The 21923-nt window shown below is 37.0% G+C and overlaps 2 protein-coding genes across 2 annotated transcripts in view; one reads left to right on the plus strand and one right to left on the minus strand.

Moving 5' to 3' along the window:
* Nucleotides 1–4638: 4638 nt before the first annotated feature.
* ARL13B (ADP-ribosylation factor-like 13B) overlaps nucleotides 4639–21923 on the plus strand; it is a 42218-nt gene continuing 24933 nt past the window's right edge. The window contains exons 1-3 of the mRNA XM_010130937.1: nucleotides 4639–4810; nucleotides 6509–6579; nucleotides 9864–10113. Of these exons, the coding sequence (XP_010129239.1) occupies nucleotides 4752–4810; nucleotides 6509–6579; nucleotides 9864–10113 (380 nt within the window). The 5' untranslated portion in view covers nucleotides 4639–4751. The remainder of the gene's footprint in view (nucleotides 4811–6508; nucleotides 6580–9863; nucleotides 10114–21923) is intronic.
* STX19 (syntaxin 19) lies at nucleotides 19924–20802 on the minus strand. The gene has a single exon (XM_010130936.1). It carries the CDS (start codon nucleotides 20800–20802, stop codon nucleotides 19924–19926), a length of 879 nt encoding a protein of 292 aa, XP_010129238.1.

A 21923-nucleotide genomic window follows, 5' to 3' on the forward strand; every position in this document is an offset into this window, starting at 1 on the left:
CGGAGCTCGAATCGAGTTTTTTCCAGCTCCGCTCCAGTCCCGCCATGTAAAACACATCGGTGTAAGTCCACAATAGCACCCTTGGGCAGTGGGTGTTTGTCAGCCTACGTGTAAGTCTGTAAACAACGGAGAGTAGATTTTCTCTGAAATCTTGATTTTATAAAACAAAAAATGTACTCCCGCAGTGAGAGAGGCAAGCAAAAGAAATGTACCTGGACCAAAGTTTGGGTTTTTGAAAGCACAAGAAGAGTGGGAACACGGCTGGGAAGTTGAAAACTCACTTGAACTGCTAGTCTTGTACAGAAGAACTGATTGCCCATGAGCTATTTCTCAGAAATATTCACTTGCTTCAGTCTTTCAAGACTTCAAGTTCTCACACTTTCATACACCTGTTAACTGCAATTTTGGTAGAGGAGATGGTGTTCAAATTTTTCGTGAATATGACTTCTTCACAGCTCAGTCACTTGGTTTGCAGTTCAAAATATAATTCAATACAACTAAAATACTGTGTTCTTAAAGTTAAAACAAGTCCGGCAAGAAACATCACAGCAGGAAGTAAAATAATTAAACTTTATAAGGAGAGACAGCTTTAAATAGTTTGTTTAATTATTTTTTAAAGTAAGAGCTTTATATGACTGAAAAAACTCTCTACCATTAAAGTCGCTAGCAAAAGCAGAAGGAACATTTAATGTGAACTCTGTCAGTTAGATCTGTAAAAGGTGCTTATTTTGTACTTTGATATGGAAGAAGATAAACTTATTCATCAGATGACTTTGGATGTTGGACTTGCTGGTACCCAGTGCTTTGGATCACATAACATACGGGGTGCTAAGTAGCTCTTGATCTTAATCTAGAATGTTAAGAGTTAGTGAAGTTATCTGATTTGTTTTTCTTAGTCTCTGTAGTACACTTTTTCTGTTCTCTTACCTAAAAATGGGATCTTTGAAGTTCTTAGTCCTTGACACTTGTGCTGACCTGCTGCATAAACAGTATACTGGCTTATACAGTTTTACATATTTCTGAGCTTGTGGACGTGTTGGTTTTGCTTCACCTCAAAAGCATAAAGAGTTCAAGCTGACAGGTAAAATATCTGGAACAACTTCCTAATGTTGTTATTGCTACATATAAACAGATGTAGTTTGTTCCATACATATTTCAGAGATCAAGTCCTAAATAACATAAGCATAACAATGTGATTTGCCTCCAAACTGTGATTTTCCCAGCAGTGTTGAATGCCCTTTCCTCCCATAGCTGCATGTTTTGAAAATTTTTTATCTTATTTGTCACCTCCGCTCCCCTCCCCCGCACCTTAGGGTTTCATATTTAAACAAGATTCCTCTGATACAACAAAGTTACCCTCTGTTCTTTAACAAGTTATCTTCATCTCATGAATGCCGTTTGAATGCTGTGAGCCATATCTGTGCTTTAGAGCAATTGTGTGACAATCTGCAAAGCTAGTCAGTCTGTATAATAAGGGATGGAAATTGTTCCGTGATGATGCTCAGGCACTGAAAAGTTACAGTTTTGTCAGTGCATTGTTCCTTGAGCTGCTACATTTTGCTTTTCAGCTGAACTAGCTGAAAATTTGAGTAGCTGTGTTCTCAATGTTAGCATTGTGGGTACTTGCTTGTGGGTTGAGGCGGCATACTCCACAGCATGTGGGTTTGGTTTTCATTTGTTTGTTTATTTGTGTTTCATATTTTTGTTCTGTGAATTTTGGATTCTTTAGAGCCCTATTTTAATACTAGTAGTTGTAATCATCTTGCTCTCCTTTTTAGAAGCTTCTCAGTTCTTCATACACTAAGCTCCTGTGGAGAAGCTGTTCTCGGGTGTTGTTGTATAATGCAATATAAATATTTAAAGAGTATCTGTTATTTCTGTTCTGGAAAAAAATATGACCTGTTTCTGACACTGAATAATGGCAGATCTGTGCAAAGGCATCCTTGAATACAGCAGCTTCATAAGATCAGGAGGAGTTCTCAGTTCCTACCTGTATAAATTATCTAAACCATCATGGTTTGTTATGGACAAAATATATTTGTTAGGGATAGTTTCTCTTTTTTTTTTTTCCACTTTTATTGGCCTAGGTAGGGAAGATGACAACTTTGGAAGGTTGTTATAATCTTTAATTATTCAGTTTTCTGCATCATTTGAAATTGCCTTAGTTTGAGATTAGTTAACATATGAAAGGAATTTCTTAGTAAAAAAAAAAAACAATGGAATTTTGAGAACCAAGCTTTAGGAAACTTGCTGTGATAATTCAGTGTGTCACTATTCTCAGTAAATGACAAGTTAGCAGTAGGGAATATTTGTCTACATCTCAGCTGCTCTGATATGGATCCAGTTGGTTTTTTAGCTTAAGATGCTGATGTAAATGGGAGCTAAAATGATATGACCCTATGAGCTGAGGTTATAGTGCACATTCCTTCTGCAATGGTCATTATAATCTCTGGAAGAGAAATTGATTTGTCATTAACTGCCATCCACTGTCGCATGACATATGCATGAATATTATTCCCCTATTCTATAGCCATTCCCCCTACACCCCTTCCCCAAATAAGAACAGTTGATAACTTGTCTCCATATCTGCAGGGAGGTGGTCACTCAGGGCAGGGAAAGTGGTATGTTGGTCTGTTGAGTGCCAAGATACACGAGTTGCTTCACCACCACACTCACCTGGTTCCTCATGAGGCTCATCCTTTGGTTTAAGTGGTTTGTGCTGTACTGTTTCTGTAACATACATCTCAAATCATGGATTATGTTTCCCCAAGTTTAAATCTCCTTGAGATACACACTGGATTTCCCCATTCTTCCATGCTACCCACCAAGTGCACTTCAGCAAACATCATCCTGCATCCTTTCCCAAGGCAAGAGCAACCTAAACAGCCTTTTCCAGTCACTAACAAGTGCTGGTCTCTAATATGCAGTAAAGTAAACAAGCGCAGTGACTGACACAGGAGCCTGTCAATTAACAACTATAATGTACTCAGATCAAAGCTGTCATCTTTAGCCCCACGTTGACACTGAGAAGGACTAGTGGGTTGACCCTGCTAAACATGCACCCAGTAACTTGCTCACTCCCCTCTCCCATGGGACAGGGAGAAGGTAGAAGGAAGATGAGAAGACTCATGGATAGAGATAATGGCAGTTTAATGGGGAAAACAAAAAATGCATGCTCAATTAGACTAAAAAGAAGAATTAATCACTACTTCCTGTCAGTGGGCACATGTTCAGCCAGGTTCTGGAAAGGAGGGCCTCAGCATGCTTAATGGCTTCAAGGGAAGACAAATGCAATAACGTTCCCCCTTCCTTCTCTTTTTCCTGAGCTGTTTTTTGCTCTTGCATGACATCATATGATATGGAACATCCCTCCCATCAGGAGGCAGCTGTCCTGGCTGTGTCCCCTCCCAGCCTCTTGCCTGCCCCAGCCTGCTGGCTGTGGGGAGAGGGCAGCAGGGTGGAGTGAGAAAGAGAGAAAGCCTTGATGTTTTGCAAGCACTGTCCAGTAACAGCCAAAATACTTGCATGTTTTAGCGAAAGATTTGAAGCACGTCACCATGCAGGTTGCTGTGAAGAAAATAACAGCCAGACTCCATACATCGTCCTGCTGGAGAGGTTGTGGATTTGGACTTGTGAAGTAAAATTGCCCGAAGCTTTCCAGTGAAAGGCCTTTACCTGGGCAACTCTTGTTGTTTGCAGTATGTTTGTTTGTAGCTGGATAACTAAGAGAGTTTTACAACTTTTGCATCTCTGTGCACTTGACTGCCCGATTCATGTCAGATTTACTATTCATAGCTAAGTGTGCATACAAAGAAGTAAACATGTACATAATCACGCAGTTGCTCACAGAACCACAGAATCGTTTTGGTTGGAAGAGACCTTTAAGATCATGGAGTCCAGCTGTTCACCCTGCACTGCCAGGGTTCCTAAACCATATCTCTAGTTTTTCATGTCCCGTGTTCTTTGTTGTTTGTTCAACAGAACAACATCAGAAAGAGGAATACTCTCTGTTTCAAGCAGGAGAATGAAGAGTAGAAAGTGGGATTGTAAAATGATGGAACTACTTGATATTTCTATTTAATTTAGTGACAATGACTAGATATTAAGTTACTAGTTCCTCTAAGTACTCACTAGAGAACCCGGTTTCCTTGTTGTGGGGTCTTTTTGTGTAAAAGAAATTGACAAGTAAATTAATATACTTAATAAGTAGGACATTCTTTGTTTGCTTTTAATGTTATATCCTGCTACGTTCTTAGAAGCTGTACTCATGCTTGAAATTGGTCCCTATTTTCTGTAAATCGGCAGAGCTGTGGGATGTGTGACCAAGGCAAGCACTGGAATTTCATAGCTTGATGTGTCTTAACTGCTCTTAACTTTCAGATTTCCTTATGTGTAGTGGTCTTGCATTATCATTTTGTATGAGTAATATGTTACTGCTGCTCAAATATGTAAAATGGGAGCAAATGATGTGTGAGAGGATGGAAAACTGAAAGCCATAATGAGACCGTCATGGGACTGACTGAATATGACACGCTCTGAATAGACAGGCTGCTGCTAGGGAAATAGCTTGCCTTGGTTATACGTAGGGGCTAACTATGCATTTCTTCTTTTTTTTTTTTTTTTATTTCTTGCTAGCAGTGACAAGACAACATCTGGGCCTCTGCAGTCTCTCTCCCAGTCTTATTGGGTTGTTCTGGCCTGTCCACACTGTTTCTGTAGCTTTTGTGGCTCTGGATGGCTAGTGAAGAGAGATGTTTAGTCTAATGGCCAATTGCTGCACCTGGTTAAAACGGTGGCAGGAACCTGTCAGGTAAACACGTGAAAGTATTTTACATGTCTGTGCTGACCTTGCCAAACTGTATTTCATGTCTTCTCACCTGTGTTTTACTTTATTTGCTATATAATGTTGTTTCATATTGTTTTTAATTCTGAGACAAAAGCTGTCATTTTTTTCTCCAAGTGAGAATCGATGTATCTTCTGAACTTAAAAATGAAATGTTAATCATCTCTAACTCAGGTACTTTGTTTCTGACTTCAGAAAAGTATAAAGTTCAAAATATTGTCCTTTGCATACACTGTTGGAATGTCTATGTAAAGTTTATCTGTTTTTTGTCTTACTGATTTCGTTTCTGCATTTTGAGATTATTAAAAAACTTTTTCGTCAAGAGTAGACTGTAGCTCCAGTGTAATACTTGTTTTCTTACTATTTTCTAAGTATCTTAATAATGCATTTTGTGGATAGCCTGGTGATCTATTCTTGCTTATGGTATTCTACTGTTCTCATTTTTCTGTTACTTTTAGTGTTAACTTTCTGTTACTTTTAGTGTGACATCCTGCATCCTTTTCACTCCAAGTAGAGATGCACAGTTTGTTTCAAAGTATCTACAAACTATGGGGGAGGGAAATAAAGGGTACATCGCACTTATTTATACTTCCCATTCATGTAGAAGAATTTGCTCTTCTTCAATACTGCATAGTTCAGGTTTTACAGAATGTGCTGCTGATTGAAGAATTATATTGCATTGAATAATTTTCTGATGCCACTGATGTATTACAGACAATTGTGAGTTTATAAACGTTCTGTTAAAGTATAATTTATTATGATCCCGATGTTCATCTTTAGGTTATTTTCTCAGAAGTTTTTGGCTCTTCTGAGAGAATTTGGATAAATTATACTGCATGTATGATGCTATTATAGTTTTAAGACTGGAAATAACAATGTCTTTAGTATTCCCTCACTTAAAGGAGCATAAAATTGAGCAAATTTCTTTACCCCTCTGAGTCTTCATGAATAGGAGGAACAATTGGGGATTGCACATAGATATGTTTTTCCTATTGCGTTGCTTGAAATCCTATCCTGGTATAACTTCTAGCCTGTATACCAGTTTGCAAATATATTGCACATAGTGAACACCACTGGTTTGCACGTTTGCAGTCTGTATTACTCCTTCATGAAACCAAGTCATGATGAGTACCAGTGCTGCTTATTTACAGCATCTGATGTTGTATAAACAAGTGTCATAGACAGTATAGTGTTGTTCGGATGCACTGGTTGAGACAGAAATAAATTTCTAGTGTAGACCAACTTCAAGGAGTGAGACAGTAAAAATACAGGGGAATGGAAATGAAATTACAGAAAATGTTAAAAAGACCATGGCCACATCAAAAAAATGGATAACATTTAGAGTACCGCGGTTAAAAAAAAAAAAGGTTTCAGCAGGCAGATGCAAATTCAAAGCAAAATCATTAAATCATTGTCTCATGAAACTTGCAGCACGATATTAGACCTGTCATTTCATACCTTGTTTTGCTGTTCTGTCTAATCAGATGGTTTGATGTATTGAACACCAAATACACAACTGTAACAATGCCTGCTCACTTGGTATTTTGATACCTATTCTTTTACTATTTTGTAGTAAATTTACTCTGCACATATTAAAAAGTAAGTGATGTCTAGCTAGAGGGAAAAAAATTGAAATATCTTTTTTTTTTTCTTCTCCTTATGGAGGAAGGTGACGTTAATAATGGTGGGTCTTGATAATGCTGGTAAAACTGCTACAGTCCGAGGAATTCAAGGAGGTAAGCAATTAATTTATCATGTAAATGGAACATTGAAAGAGAGGATTTAATTACTAATTTTCAATAATTTTAGTCAATAAATATTGCTTCATCTCTTAATTTATCTCTCCTTTCCATATTGTTGAAAGCAGATTTTGGTGATTGTACCCCCAAAAGTGGTACAAGTGTGGTTGCCAAAGTGAGCATGTCACAGGTCCCATTGTGTGAAGACATGCACGTGAGAGAAAAATGAAGGAGTCTAACCTTTGACACATAAGGATCCTGATTTTTGGTATCCAGAAAGTTATGCTAGGGTGTCTTAAAAAGTAGGTGCTCCCAGTTATGTGCTTTATACCCAGGAGAAGTAGCAGAGCAAACTCTATGTTTGCACACTGGCCACTGCACTTAGCATCCTGTTGAGCTAACACAGACCAAGTCACTGGTGGTACATAGGTGCTCATTCTGCTACATCTTTTTCAAAGGTAATAGTGTGGTATAAAGGCAAGGTGGATAGTATGGAGAGAGCTGCCTGTTAAGATATTGCACCTTGCAGCATTAGGGCCCTTAGTCCACTGAGACAGAAAAAATTAGTCCATAGAGGTATTTAATTATCTTGGAAAAAGTAAAGCCAAATGTTCAGAGTATCTTGGTGCTTATGTGCTTTGAATTGGCCACTGTATTGCTAACTGTGCAAAATGCTAAATTGCAAAGTCTGTTCTGGGTTTATGTTTAAATTTCATGAGCATCAAAACATACTTTTGGACTAGAGGAAGGTTTTTTCAGTAGTTCAATAAATAGCTGAAGGAACATTATAACTACAAACAAGTGGACTGTCACCATCATTTGCTTTAAGTGAAAGAAAGTGTAGGACAAAAACTCTGAAGGCTCTAGATCACATTTGAATTCGTAATTACTTTGAATTAATGCAATGATACTAAATATTCTGGCTAACGATGTGTTTCACATCTTAGTATGCATTATAAAAATCAATGGACCTGATTTTTTTAGTATTTTTTTTTTCTTGTGTGCATGTGCTGAAGTTGCATTCAGGTGACCATCCAGTAATGCATGTACATCAGTAACTTTATATAAAAATCAGCGTTCTAAGTATTTATAATGAGGAAAAGTTTCAAAACAAGGAAGTTACATATATATGTACATAGCATAAAGGATGGTTCTAGTGATACATATTTTATATTATCATTTATCACCACAAAAGCACTAGCAATTTTCTAGACACTCAGTTCATTAAAAGACCACTTGAATTTGGAGGGTACTTTGCACTATCCAGTGACACATGCAAGCAGGATATAATTTGACGTAACACTTGTGCTTATGAAAACAAAAATTCTCTAGGGTTTGGGTTTTTTTTGCTCCTTATGGGATTGTCTTTCTGATTAACTTTCATCTTGTGTAATAGCAAAAGTGTACTTAGTAGCATTTTGACAGACTTGGAGGCTCCATCTCGACTTTCTGCTTGTGCATGTTATGTAAGTTCATGGACTTTCTAGAGTGTGGATAAAGTTAAGAATATTCTCTCATTTATATTCCTGAATCTTTGTACTGAAAACATGAGTCCTACATTACTTAGCCTTCCATTCTGTTTCAAAATCAAACGTGACAGTTATTTTTAAAAGTCTGGTTTTGGGGATGGGGGTTGTGGGGGGGCGGAAATGGGATAAGAGTGAGTATTTGTAAAGGACGGCTCCAGGAGAAGATGGTTATGACTTTTGTGACTATTTCCTTGCTTGAATAGTGCTTGCCTTAGAAGGCAGGTTGGGTTGTTGGGTTTGTTTGTTTGTTTTTTTTTTTCCTTAACAGAACTTGCAGAGGTTAGAACCTTCAGTTCTTTGTCAGGGCTGATAAACCCAGTATTTTTGGCTGTACACTCATACAGCCTCTAGGAGGAGACTGTTGTTATGGCTGCTGGGTTTTAGGAGAAACCAAAAGTATTCCAGTTCTTACGGCTCTTAAACCTAGGCAAATCAGTCATATATGCCAAAATGGATCTTCAGCGTATTTGTCAGACCCGGTTTTTACATTGAAGATTATTTATTATTGGAGACCTCATCATACCATAGGAACAGATATTTCAGCAGTATCCCCTTCCATTTAGCACCATCAATAACTTTCACCCTTAACCAACCCTCATATTCACATTGCTCTCCTTTTAAGAGCATATACTTACGGCTCACAGTGCAAAATGTTCTTCAAAATAAAACCTGCTGAGTTTTGAAGTTGCAGGTTTTAACACATGGAGGTCCTGGATGCTTCTTTTGCTAGAGTCTTGGCTTGCACTGTTTTGGCCAAGGGGTCTGTTCTGAATCCCCTTCTCAGCTGTGTGTGCAGGGTTCTCTCGAAAAAAGGAATGTTGTAGCAGAAGGCTGATGGTGATTTAGCTTCTGCATTGCTCTTCAGAGCTCAGTGTTTTCAACCATGCCTTCATTTCTTCCTCTCAACAAGCTGAATTTTACATGTGTTTCTCCTGCCTTGTGCTACCAAGCTGCATAAAACAGTTGCAGGGAGCCAATTAACTTACCCCTGCAGAGACAGCTTAGTGGCAAGTATAGGCTTTCTTCGCCCTCTGGAAAGGGAGACAACGAGCAATAGTATTAACTATAAAGCTCTAGTTTTTTAGCATATTGCATGGCAAACTAAAAAACCTCAGAAAATAAACAAACAAACAAAGGCAAAAACCTGATCTTGAATAAAGGGAATCAAGTAATTTAAATCTCAGGACAACGTAGTTTCAGTGACTTCATTTCAGCCCTTGGTTTGAACTTTTGAAGCTGTTTTGGCAGGCACGAGGGATAAAGAATAAATTCGGCAGAGCACAAGGCTTCTCCCAGGTCATAATGCATTAATCTTTTTGTTTGTTTTCCTTATCAAACTTGGATTAATACCATTCAAATGCTATATAACCATTCTGATGGGAGCATTGGTGGTTAGGGGGAAAGTAGAAACTGCAGTACACTGAACTCTGCTGCAATTTAACTCTAGTGTTAAATATTAAAAATTGCATTTTTGGCCTTTTCCCTGCTTCCTCCCCCGCTCCCCCTTGGTGCTCCTTTCTAAATTAATGTGAAGTGACTGGTTGAGAGACTGGTGCAGTAATATGAAATTACCTGAAGAGAGGGAAATCTTAATGTAAAAAATATGTGGTTAGCAATATGGTGTCACTTAACATGAAAGGGTTTGCTTCATGTTTTTAAAATACCAATTTTGCCACACAAAGCACAATGTAAAATCGTCTTTAACTAACTAAGGAAACATTTTACTGAAGTCTTTCTTTGAACTCCTAACAGAGTCTCCTGAAGATGTGGCTCCAACAGTGGGGTTTTCCAAGATTGACCTTAAACAGGGACGCTTTGAAGTTACCATCTTTGATTTAGGAGGTGGAAGACGAATTCGAAATATCTGGAGAAATTACTATGCTGAGTCCTACGGTGTAATATTTGTTGTGGATTCCAGTGACATTGCAAGAATGGAAGAAACAAAGCAAGCCATGACAGAAGTTTTAAACAGCCCTAAGATATCAGGAAAACCTGTGTTAGTGTAAGTAATGTTAATAAATGTTCTCCTAATAATCTGAACTTTTGTAAATTTTGACCTTCAATACACCTTCTAAGGAAGTATTTATGTATAGCATAAACATAAGTATAAAGTACAATAATACTGCTGCAACTTTAGCACTAAGCAATATTGCAATTAGTTTTTACAGTGTTTCTGAGATACTTATTTATGCCAATATTAGTATCACACTAGTGAACAGTCTTCTGTGCCTTCCCTCTAGAGTTGTATGTGGTGGTATACTGTATCCATTCACTGCATCTGACATTAGATTTTATTTAGTCCTCAGGGATATTTATTTCTCTTTTCTTTCATTAGCAGTGGAAAAATAATGTTGATTTTTTTTTTAACTCTTTAAAATTGTAATATTACTCAAAATGATGTGATAGGTTAAAGGCTTTGCATGTTTGACATGCCAACATGATGTAAAAATATTATTTAGGCCTACATCAGTAACTTAAATTGCAAATGGTTGCTTATATTCTGCAATACCAATGATCTCTCAACAATAAATGTCTTGTTCACTTAACACATGGTGGTGCTGCTGATACATGATCAGCAAAATCTCGTTAAAGAAGGCTTACTTTAATAGTATTTGGCATATGCTTTTGTTTTACTGAATGTGATTTAACAAAAAAAAAAGTTAATGTTTCAAAAGGTCTAAAGACATTCTTTCGCAGAACAGATAGGCTCACATATCTGTCTGCTCTAGGATTTGTAAAATATTGGAAATAGCTTTTTATTAAATTCATCCACGCAAAAGGTTTTTTGAGGACAAATAACCTTTTGAAGTTACAAAATAAACTATGAAAATTTAAAATGGTTAATCAGGACAATATCTTCATGTCTGGTGGGCATAATACCTCCATAATGCAGTAGTTAAACAATATTTCTGTGATTTAGAGGATCTGTAAGTTGGAGAAGCCTCTTACTTTTAGTAAGTACCGATGCTCTGGTGGTTTGACGGTGAAACTGTCTAATTGTTTTGATGAAGTGGAGTGTAGTTCAGTGAGCTAGTAGTGTATGTGTTTAAAAAATAGATTAGATTTTAAATTCCATTGCTATCTGAATGTTACTAGTACAGAGAAGGCAATAAAACCCACTTAATGCAGCTAGTTTAACTCAAATCTGTTGTGAAAATGCAACTGTGACAGTTGACTGCTGTTCAGTGTTCTAAATAAATACAACTTTAGGTTTTTTTTAACAGAAGTCTCTATCCCCTAATCCCACAAGAGAGTTTATTTGGGTGGCTGGCTTTACCTGCAGAGAGTCCGCTGACTTCCCTGGGAGTTGACTCTGCTTTTCAGTCCTTGTCAGTAACTAATCAGATGGCAGAGTGTATTAACTGAGTCTAATGGTGACTAAGTTTGTTGACGTTATTGACTTCTGATTGATTGAGCCTCAAGCCTTTGAACAGAATTTGCTCTTGCAGTGTCCCAGTTCTGTGGAGGCATCCAGTAGTTCTTTGTTTTATGTTCCATTTATTAACCTGCATCTTGAGTTGTGAATTGTTTCCTGTATCATCTGTGGTTTTTGTTTGGTGTCTGTGTTCATGGCATAGCTATGCTACTCTTGGCATATTCAAGTCATGTAAATACTAGAATTTATTCCAGTATTTGAAGCACCTCTTACGTTGTGAAGTCTGCAGGTTGTGAAGCGGGAAGGCTTGGTCAGTGAGCACTGGTGTTTCTGACATGGAAATGTACTGCTTAGCAAATGAGATTAAACCAGTCCTTTGCACCTTCCCTTCCCGGAAAATGCCTTTGGCCAGAGGTGCAAATCCTCATCACTCGTACTTGCCAAGTAAAAGTTCTGTAGCATAATTTTTTTTCCCTTAAGTCTCTAAAACTGAAAAATGAAAATATATCAAGAGCAGAATAAAGGAAGCAGCAAGTTTCTAAATTTGTGATGAAAATTAGCCTTTTAAAATATTTCCTCCTTCTAAGGATGTTCAGCTTTTATTTTGCTTTTTATCTGTTTTGTTTGTTTGGTTTTTTAATAATGAGATAATTGGTATCCACATAGAAATAAGTTCCCTAATATCTTGCTAAGTTTCTAATTAGTGCATTTTAGTCTGTGCATGTATGTGTGAAGGCCAGTATTTACTGAAAACAATATAGTGACCTCTGAGTCCAGGCAAGTTGAAGTTTACCTTGAGTAATTCCTTTCTCTCCCATGCTCTTGCAATGCAGAGCACGATCTATTTCTCCTTTTGTAGAATATTGGTGTGATTTCATGCCAGAGGAGAGAGACTCCTCTGTGATTTTCACACTCCACAAGTATGGACTACTGCTTTCCTCCAGCACTTGAAATAAATGAGGAGAATCAGAAAAACAGGTGTAATTTTTTATTCTTTGCGATCTGTAGGTGCACAGATGTTATTTGCACGCTTAAATACAAAGCACATATTCATTAAGGTTTTATTAATTACCAATTATAACCTTAAAAACTAGTAAAAGTACCTAAACTCTAAAGGAATGAAAAGGAGTGAGCTATAACTTTGAAGTGTGTGTGCTGAAGAGTGATGAAAAAGATATTGCTGACTTGATTAGAATGAAACAATTAAAATGTTTATACTGGCTGCTCATGTTTCTTTTTAAGCATAGATTGAACCAATGTACCAAGATTTCAAGTCAGCACTGAATTTTAGACTAATGTTACCTAATCTTGTTAGTCTAATCTTGTACAATGAAGCGTATGTAAGTATGCTGTAGGATTGGATGCAGCTCTGTTCTGGATTCTGAAGGCAGTAGAAGTTTCTGTACATGCAGTATCAGGTGTATCATGTGTTCCTAGTATCTGCTTGTCTTTGAAATAACTGCTGCTTATGCCTTTTTTTTTTTAATGTACTTCTGGTGAATAATAATCAAAAAGACTGAATTACCTTTTTCTTTTGCATTTATGAGTTTTCAACTAGCTGGACAAAACTAATGTTGCCAGTTGGATCAGGGAAAAATAAAATCTTCATGGCTGCTAGCTTATACAGATCTTTGAAATAAACCATTTCTCATCAGCTGATTAAATTATATGTAAAGAATTATTCCAGTTATCAGGTTATCAATACTTCATTTGTGACTGTACTCTGTAACATTTTCCTTGTTAGTTAACGAAACGTGGAAAGAAGTGATACTAGAGTGGTAGCAATGGTAAGGAGTCAGGAATTTGCCTCTGAACAAGAATTCTGTTCTGTCAGAGTTCTCTTCTTAAACTGCCTTTATACCATGGACTACCTCAGCATATATAAAAGAAAAACTTGAAACAGCAATTACGTTCCCTGTGAGGTAAATTAATGTTGCTAGAACTTTTCATCCTGTATTACTTGTGGTATTCAGAACCTGGTATTCAGAACATTGGAATTTGGATTAAGAAGAGAGCTGTTGTGAATGCTTCTAGAAAATTGGTTATTCAATAATAATTCCAAGCTGATATAAAATGCAATTTGTATAACTCTGTACTTAAGGATAAACACATTCCCTAATACTCACCTTTTCTTACGTACTCTGACCTCTCTCACTAGTTCCCGAAGTCTAACTCTCTTTCTCCTTCCCTTTCTTTCCTTTGTTGAGCATTTCCTCTCTGGCTGGGTGAGCACATGCTGTGTCTGATTGTGGTGCAACAAATTAAGTACTCAGCTTTCTGTTGCCTTTGAAAATAGGTGAAGTGAATGAATTAAAATTTGGTTTGGTCTCTCTCTTCTACCGATTTGATACAGGTGAGCAGTACGGTTATTGTAGTAGCTAACTGCCCTTCCAAAAATACTTCCAAAATACTCCACTCGGGTAAGGAAATTTTGATGTGATGTAATGGGTAAAATATTTGGTGAATCTTGAAGTTCCTTTATCTAAATATATCTCCTTTTTATCTTTAAAGATTTGAAAAAGAAAAGTACATATTCTAATTTAGATAACTGTATGTTTCTTCCTGTAAAAATATAATGTTGTTTAGAACTGTGGGGTCCAATTCATTACAGTAGGAACATCTCCAGTGGTAACATTTAAAAAAAGTATTCTCCAGTTGTTTGTTATTACATGATGGCTAGTTTGTCCACTGCTCTAGATATTCACTCAATGCTCTGTAGATTCATTCAGTTTCAAGATTTTGTCATTTGCTGATACGGAGTTGGAGTTGTAAAAAAAACCCACTACCACTACCTACCCCCAGCCAAACCAAAAAAATACACACAGGAAACAACTCAAGAATAGGAGCAAACTTCAACAGTGATACCCTTAATAGTCACCAGGAAAGGCTTGGAAGTCTTTAACACACAGTCCTTAATGAAAGTAGAAAAATTAAACTGTTTTGTGTACCATTTTGAACAGCACAGTAATTATGTGGGTTGTCTACACTGAGAGATTGAGTCATTCACTCCCTCCCCTCTTCCCTGTTTTCCTTGTTCTTTGTTTTGGGTGCTGTCAGCACAGTGAGCCATACTGTGTGTCCGATAGCTGACTCACTTATTCCTTCTTGGAGAGAAACAGTTCTGTGTCCGCCCTGTTCCTGAGAAAACTTGTCTGTATAACAGTGTAGTTTGGTCCGATAGTAAGCGTGTAGACCATAACCAACGTCAGCTCCTATCTAATCAGATGTCTCCCAACATTGCATCAGCCGGTCTTGCACGCTACATGCCCTTGTGCTAGGTCCCAGAACTTTAAGCATATGATGATGTCAGCATGAACAATCCTTTCCTGAGATGCATTGCACTGATCATTATTTTGGATGTGTTGAATTAAAAATAAAATAATTTTTTATGTGTAAGTCCTAAGGCCAGAGAGATGTCACATGCAGCCCACTAGAGACTGGGGTCAAGTGCTGTAGTGTGGATGTGACCAGTCCTCTCCAGAACGGGATCTCCAAAAGGTCTTCAAACAGCATACATGGGTGCCAATCCACACCACTTTATTCAGGGGCCAGAGCTTGTTCTCTGGCACTGTCCACAAAGACTGTCTAGTTATAATTTATCACCCAAGTGAGCAAATAAGTTAATATATTTGCAGGGAGGGAGAGAGGAGAGGTGAGAGAACAATTCTAGGTATGTTGCCCGTCTAGGACTGTGATGTGTGCAGAAAAAGTGTTTTAATCCTAATGTAGAAGGACTTGTGCAAATAAGGCCCTCAGTTCTTTCGTGAACTATGTGGACAATTATATCCACAACAAATATTTTAAAACCTTCTCAGTAGAAGAGTAGGTCCTTGAACAATGCATGTGTTTTATTCTGGAAAAAGTAACTTTTTTCTTAAAGTTAAAAATCTGAGGTTTTTTAAATGCTATTTTTTCCCAGTAAATATTATTTCTATTATTTCTTTGAATAATTGAACATTTTCCCAGAATATTCTTCCTATTTTGTTTTACATCTGCCAAAACAAACAACAATCCTTTCTGAAAAGCACTGGGAATTAATGTCAATTTACATCACTGCAGGTCTTCTTAGATGTCGTTTGTTTGTAATTGACTTTATACTGTGAGTAGTGCTAGCAAGATACCACCATGAATTATCATGAATAGATAGGTCTCATTTCACAGTGAAGAACAGGATCATTTACTGAAGAGACTGAGATGCAGTCTTCATTACAGGGCAAAGCAGAGTTCTAGTCACTGACCCACTCTTTCTTTTGCCATCTTCTGTCCATCCCAATCAATTGTCTTATGGTATGCCCTAATCACATCATACACCTGTGCACATGGCAACTCTGCTTTTTGCAAGGGCTAAGAAGATAGACTGCTGACAGAAGAAAAGGGGACCTCTTGGTCTTCATCCTCCCGCGTAAAGGGGTGGATAGCCAGCCTGAGCGCTGTTGAGGGAGAAATGGAGGCCCGATAGCCTGGAAAGAGAGCAGGCTGAGTTGTGCAGTGTGGGCATAACATTGGTACAACACACTGTATTACAGTAATGTGGGAATATAGGGGTTCTCATATTGTTCAGTGTGATACTTGCTTCACATTGAATTAATACTGTGGCATCTTATTATCTATCATCCCCCATGGGGATATCATAGTATCATTTTAAGACAGTTTTCCTAAAGTGCTGATGTTAGTAGCAGTTACTGGTTCTCAGTACAAATTGCTTGAAGACATTAAACTTTATATTTGGCTTTTTTTTTTTTTACTGTTCAGTGTTACTACTTAATTTATATTTGCTTTGCTCATGTAGGCCTCATTTAACACTTGAGTAGATTAAGTGTTAATACTGATTATGTATTAGTCAGTCCGTTACGTATGGGGAAACTGAGTTGTAGAAATCAAGAATTCTTGCAGTACTTAGATTCACAGGTCAGTTCTGTCAGTATCCTCAAGGCTTATATAGGTTCGTAAGTTTAATTTTTTTTGTCTTAGAATTTTTTTTTTCCTTCCTTTTATCAGAAAGGAGCAGTTAGACTTGATATTATCCAGGCAAGTGCTGGTTTTGTTTAGAGTTATTTTTCTGTGGGTTTGGTTTAGTTTTTTTACTTTGAAACACATGCGAGAGGAAATACAAGTCCATGTGCTATGGCTGATATTTTTATACCAGGTGTAAAAAATATACCCGGTATTTTTTAGTAGAAAGTTACTTTGTACCTGTTATTTTGATGATGAGGGATTATAGCTATTAATATTTCACATTTCTTAATAGAACACTGGCAGTTCTGCTATAATTTGTTTGCTCTTTTGCATAAAAACTATGTAACAACAACAACAAAACCCTGGAAGGTTATTTTAATACTGAAAAAATTCTGCTATTAATCATTTAGAATGCTCAATATCAAATTCTCATGATGTCAGTGTAAGTTGTAGTTAATACTATTTACTTCCAGTTAATAGTGCCTTGTATTAAGAAAAAGCTTTCCACAAGTCTTTCTGATTTTCTCTCTTCTCAGTTCTTCTGCAGCATTTTATGCATGTTTCTGTTTTGCTGTTTTCTAACCAATATACAGCTGAAAACAACTTTAATTATTTGTCTGTGTTTGGATAGGCAGCTGTCTTCCTGAGTGTTAGTGAAACTCAAGTTTTCTTTCAGGATTTAAAGTACAGCACTTGTTTAACAAGGCTGTTTACTTCACACAACAGATGAGTTTCTTTGAAGAGGAAAGGCTAGCTCAGGAACACATTGCTTTTGCAGATAAGGATGCTAGTGTGAACACTCCTGCATGGGGGATACTATGTAAACAACTGGTGTTTGTTGTATTTCAGTTTTCTATTCTGTCAATGCTGGCTGCAGTGATCCTTCATAGAAGTACTGTAATGCCTTTCTTTTTAAGGGCCCAGGAGAGAAGGAGATGGCTATCCATTATGTAGCTTTGTTTTTTCTCGAAGTGAAAACGGGCAAAAAAGATAGGTTGGTGTTTCTGTGTAGTGCATATTTCTGTGTGTATTATGTACACTTATATACATATAAATACATATATATCATCATGGCTTGGCTTCGCGGACGAAGATTTGGAACATATATATGAAAGACCATGTTGGCCATAGGAACTTAGGAACTTTTTTCTCTGTATTGCTTATTGGCTAGTTTCTACTCTACCCTTGGAACAGCTTCCATAAAAGATAGCTTCCATATATGCAGCAGTTAATGAAGATTATTTAATGGAATAGTATGTGATGTCATTACTAATTTTATATTTTGTTAGTACTGTGTAAATAAACTTTTTCACTTGAAGGTTCAGACCTCTTATTGTACTTTGATAGCAGTTAATTTCAGTTGCAGTTTTAAGATGGAGTGGAAGGAATCCAACTATTTATAGATATCACAATGTGAAAGTAATTCAGTAGTGCCTTTTGACAGTAGATTGATTTTTTTTTTTTCCACTAGATGCAATTAAAGACATCTAGCTGACTTAAAGTCTTGCAGAATGGCTATGCAATTTGCTCTGACTGTATCCAGATACGGTGGTATTGATTGTATCTTTGCACAGCGTGAAGGAGTTTAGAAACACGTTCCTGGTTTGGTGTTTGGTTTTAGTGTGGTTTGTGAGATGTTGGTGTTTTTTTTTTTTTTTCTTTTTGGAAATAACTTTTTTGTCTCGGTTGCATTCTTGTTTTCTGTTAAATTGCATTAAGCACTGTTTCTCATTCTGTTCCAAACGGGGTTGAGTACAAGGCAGAAACCAACCACTGAGACTGTGGAAAGCAAAAGACTCCCTATCTGCCTGCTTCTCTTCAGTGCAGAAATAACTGCTGCTGCAAAATGAAACAGTGGTATAATCCTGTCTTGCTAATTCAGGTATTTCATAAAGAACATCTAAGGTATCTTCAGAGACAGGTTGAGTCAATGGCCATCTACTCTCTTTTAGGTACTCAGGAGAGGTCTTCATATTTACTGCTTCAGTCATCTATTTTACTCATCTGTGTGAGAATACTAGGCTTCTACAGTTTGCAGAATTTCATGGAATCATTCAGAATTCTGGTAACTCTCAACTAATTCTTCTGGCCAGTCCCAGAGTAGTACAATTAAATGCATGTGCTATACCGTGTCTGCTTCTAGACTTCCTGCTACGAGAAGACGGTGAAGACAAATGTTGATTATACTGTAGGGAGTCCACACTGTTTGGTATTGGAGTGTATGACATCTGAGGAGAGTCAGAGAGCTGTGTTTGTTCAAACTTAAGATGAAGGAACTAAGGGAGAGGTCTTGCTGCCTACTAACTAGTGAGGTGTGAAGATAACAGAGCAAGGCTATTCTCAGAAGCATGGTGATAGGATGAGAAGTGGTGGATGAGAGTTGCAACCAGGGAAATTCCTGTCTTAATTTGAGCAAGAGGTTGGTCTGGGCATCCCCAGAAGTTCCTTCTAACCTAAATCATTCTTTGATTCTAGATTATGTTTAGTCTTATAAGAATGGAGTTCCATTTTTTATTATATTTTTTCCTTCATTTTTGTACTAATGAAAGTGAGACTGCAGAGGCAACTACATATTTTAGATAGGTTATGGAGCAGTAAGACCATGTCTTATCACTGTGTATAAAATGTCATATTACCCTCTCCTTACCTGGTTGGGGTCTGCCTATGTAGTTGAATAATGTAAATATCTATACATCAGTTTATTTAATGCTTGGCTTCTCAGCAGGCGGCTAGCAAACATCCCTGTAGGTTTGGTGATGTGATCTGCTGCTGCTAGTGGTCTTTAATGTTCACAAAATATCAGCTCAACACCTATCCTTAAGAAATTCAGCATGGTCTTACTAAAATAACTAAGCCAATGTCTGTTTTGCATTCCATAAGACAGTGCACACTTTCCTACTATAACGTGAGCATTTTTTCATGATGTTAAGTAGGTAAGTAAGCCTGCAAGTAACTTTTCCTGTAGAGGTAATATTGAAACACTCCTGATAATTTTTTTCTGACTTCTTGTTTAGTTTAGGCATTGTGTTCTGGTTTGTTGCTAATGATGTCTGCTTTAAATGTAGATTTTTTTTGTTTTTGTTGAATTTCAGATTCCTGGAAAAAAAAAGCATTAGAATTTGAACCAAGAAAATACGAGTGCTAAACCCCCACAATGCAATTAAAAATACTGATTATTATTTTGTAAAAGGTAACTAAATCATTTTTATGAATCCTGTCTTTTAGATTAACAATATTTTCAATGCTTCCCAGAAGCACAGGTAGTTTGTTGCCACGTAGAAGAACAAAAAATTTGTCATTTGTGATCTTTGATCCTTTCTGTTAGTTCATGTGTTTCTGTGAAAACCATAAAATTCTTTTCATTATTCTAACTGTTTGAAAAAAAGGGTGCAGTTTTTCCCGAGAGCTCTGTGGAAGGGAAAATGAGAGGAAAATTGAAGCTATCAAGGGATCCTGAGACTCAGGAGTTTATTTCTTTTGTCATTTGCAGCATGGACAACAGCAGCAACATACTGCTTTGCAAGGGTTTCTTTTTCGATACTTGACTGCAAGCCCAAATTTTTCTTTAGATACTTGAGTGTATTCTTGAGTGTTGTTCATACTGATTTCAATGTTGTTGATCATCTCCCCTTGCTGCTCCACCAGAGCTGATATCTGGATAAAAAGTTCCTTTAAGTCTTTGACCTGATTCTCCAGGTTGACTAGTTCTTTCTGTCTCTGTTCAATCTCTGAAAGCTGAGCTTTGGTAATTTTTACTTCAGTGAGTAGATTTTCATTGAAAATCTCCCATTTTCCTTGTTGGAGCATGTCATTGACTTCTTCCTCAGATACCTCTTTACCAGCTACTTCAAGCTGACGGACTATAAATCTTCTGCATTTCTCTTGCTTAGCACTTAGAGCGTCATTGTATGAAAGCATAGCATTTAGGTAACACTGGGATAAGAAAGCATGCTGGGAAGCTAGAATTCTTACTGTGGCACGTGATGGCCCGTGTTCAGTTTCAGCTTTTTTCACTGTTTTTGACAGTTCATCCAAACATTTTCGTATGTTCTCTGCTTGAATTTTTATTTCTCTTGCTATGTTAGATTCCTTTTTAAGAACACTGAATCTTCTCATTGAAGATACTAGGCTTTTCTGTTGTTGACTGAATTTATGAACATCCTCCACCAAATTATTAATTTCATTCTGAAGCTTCTGGATTTCATGCAAGTGCCTTTCAGTTATGGGCTCTTTTTCATAAATAATGGCCTGCTGTTCAAACTCCTCCTGCTCTTCTTCTTGTACAGTTGCACCATTGTTTTCTCTGGCTATCTGGAGTTCCTTAGCTCTCAGTTTAAGCTCTTGTAGACGGTCTTTCATGGTTTTTGTGTTCAGGGTTTTTTTTTTTTTTATTATTTTTCCCTCTTGCAAGTTAACTCCAATATCTTTTTGTCTTGTTTCACTGTAAGCAAAGTGTAACAACAATGAATGTTAGCAGTTATATGCACACATGAAAAGTGGTTTTGGAGATTAGAGCTACTTCTCTCTGCACAAAAGTAAAGTAAAAGTAGCAATGAATTGGAAGTGGTAGATATTCTGAACAAATGTGCAAGATTGGTGGTGTCAGTAAACTCCACCATTAAATCCAGTTCCAGGACTTAATCATAACCTCAGGTTTTTAATTTATCTTCAGATGGGTATGGTTAACAGTCTTCCTTCAGCTTCTTCACTATAGTGTTTTTTCTCCATATGGTGATTTGTAGCCCATTTTTATGGTAGATTTGTGATGTATGGTCCAGAACTTAGAACAATGAGGAATATGGCATGTGGAGGGGACTTTTGTTTTGGGAGAGTATCTCAAAATCTTATTTTACTATGATTCCTTATTAGATGAAAACTAATCGACTTCTAAATCTTTTTGCAAATAGAAGTGAATCTGCTCTTCCATTTTTTGATTCTCAGTAGGAAACACACACTGCAGCTTTTGAGGTTATGAGATAGAGCATCTAATGAATGAGAGTTCTGGCATAAATAAGCTACTTTAAGCTTTTAATTTAGCCACTCTGAAAAACCTGTCTCCATTTTTCTTGCCTTTCCTTGCCTGGGGAGTTAAACTGATAGTAACCAAAGCAGTTAACTCAACAACAGAACAACGGAACTCTAATAATTCAACATTGAAAATACTTTTTTTTTTTTTTAATTAATGTCTGAGGTTTCATACAGGTGGATCCATAACACTAATGTTGCAGCTTGAAGATTTTCTTTGCCTTTTTGGGGTTATTGGCATCTATTCTTCCATTGTCATTTGCAGTCTTCATGAAATTCATGCAAATGTACTTTGTCCACCATAGTAGGATACAATTCAGTACATACTTAATAGAAAGTGGTTTTAGTTTTGTTTTCTACTCTAGCTGTTGTGCAAGCTTTACTGGAGATATAATTAAGAGAAAGTTTCTACTGTGTATTTTTAAGATAATACCCAATTTTAATTATAGGGAAAG

Source organism: Buceros rhinoceros, unplaced genomic scaffold (assembly GCF_000710305.1).
Source record: "Buceros rhinoceros silvestris isolate BGI_N320 unplaced genomic scaffold, ASM71030v1 scaffold1282, whole genome shotgun sequence".
In the NCBI taxonomy this organism is placed as follows: domain Eukaryota; kingdom Metazoa; phylum Chordata; class Aves; order Bucerotiformes; family Bucerotidae; genus Buceros; species Buceros rhinoceros.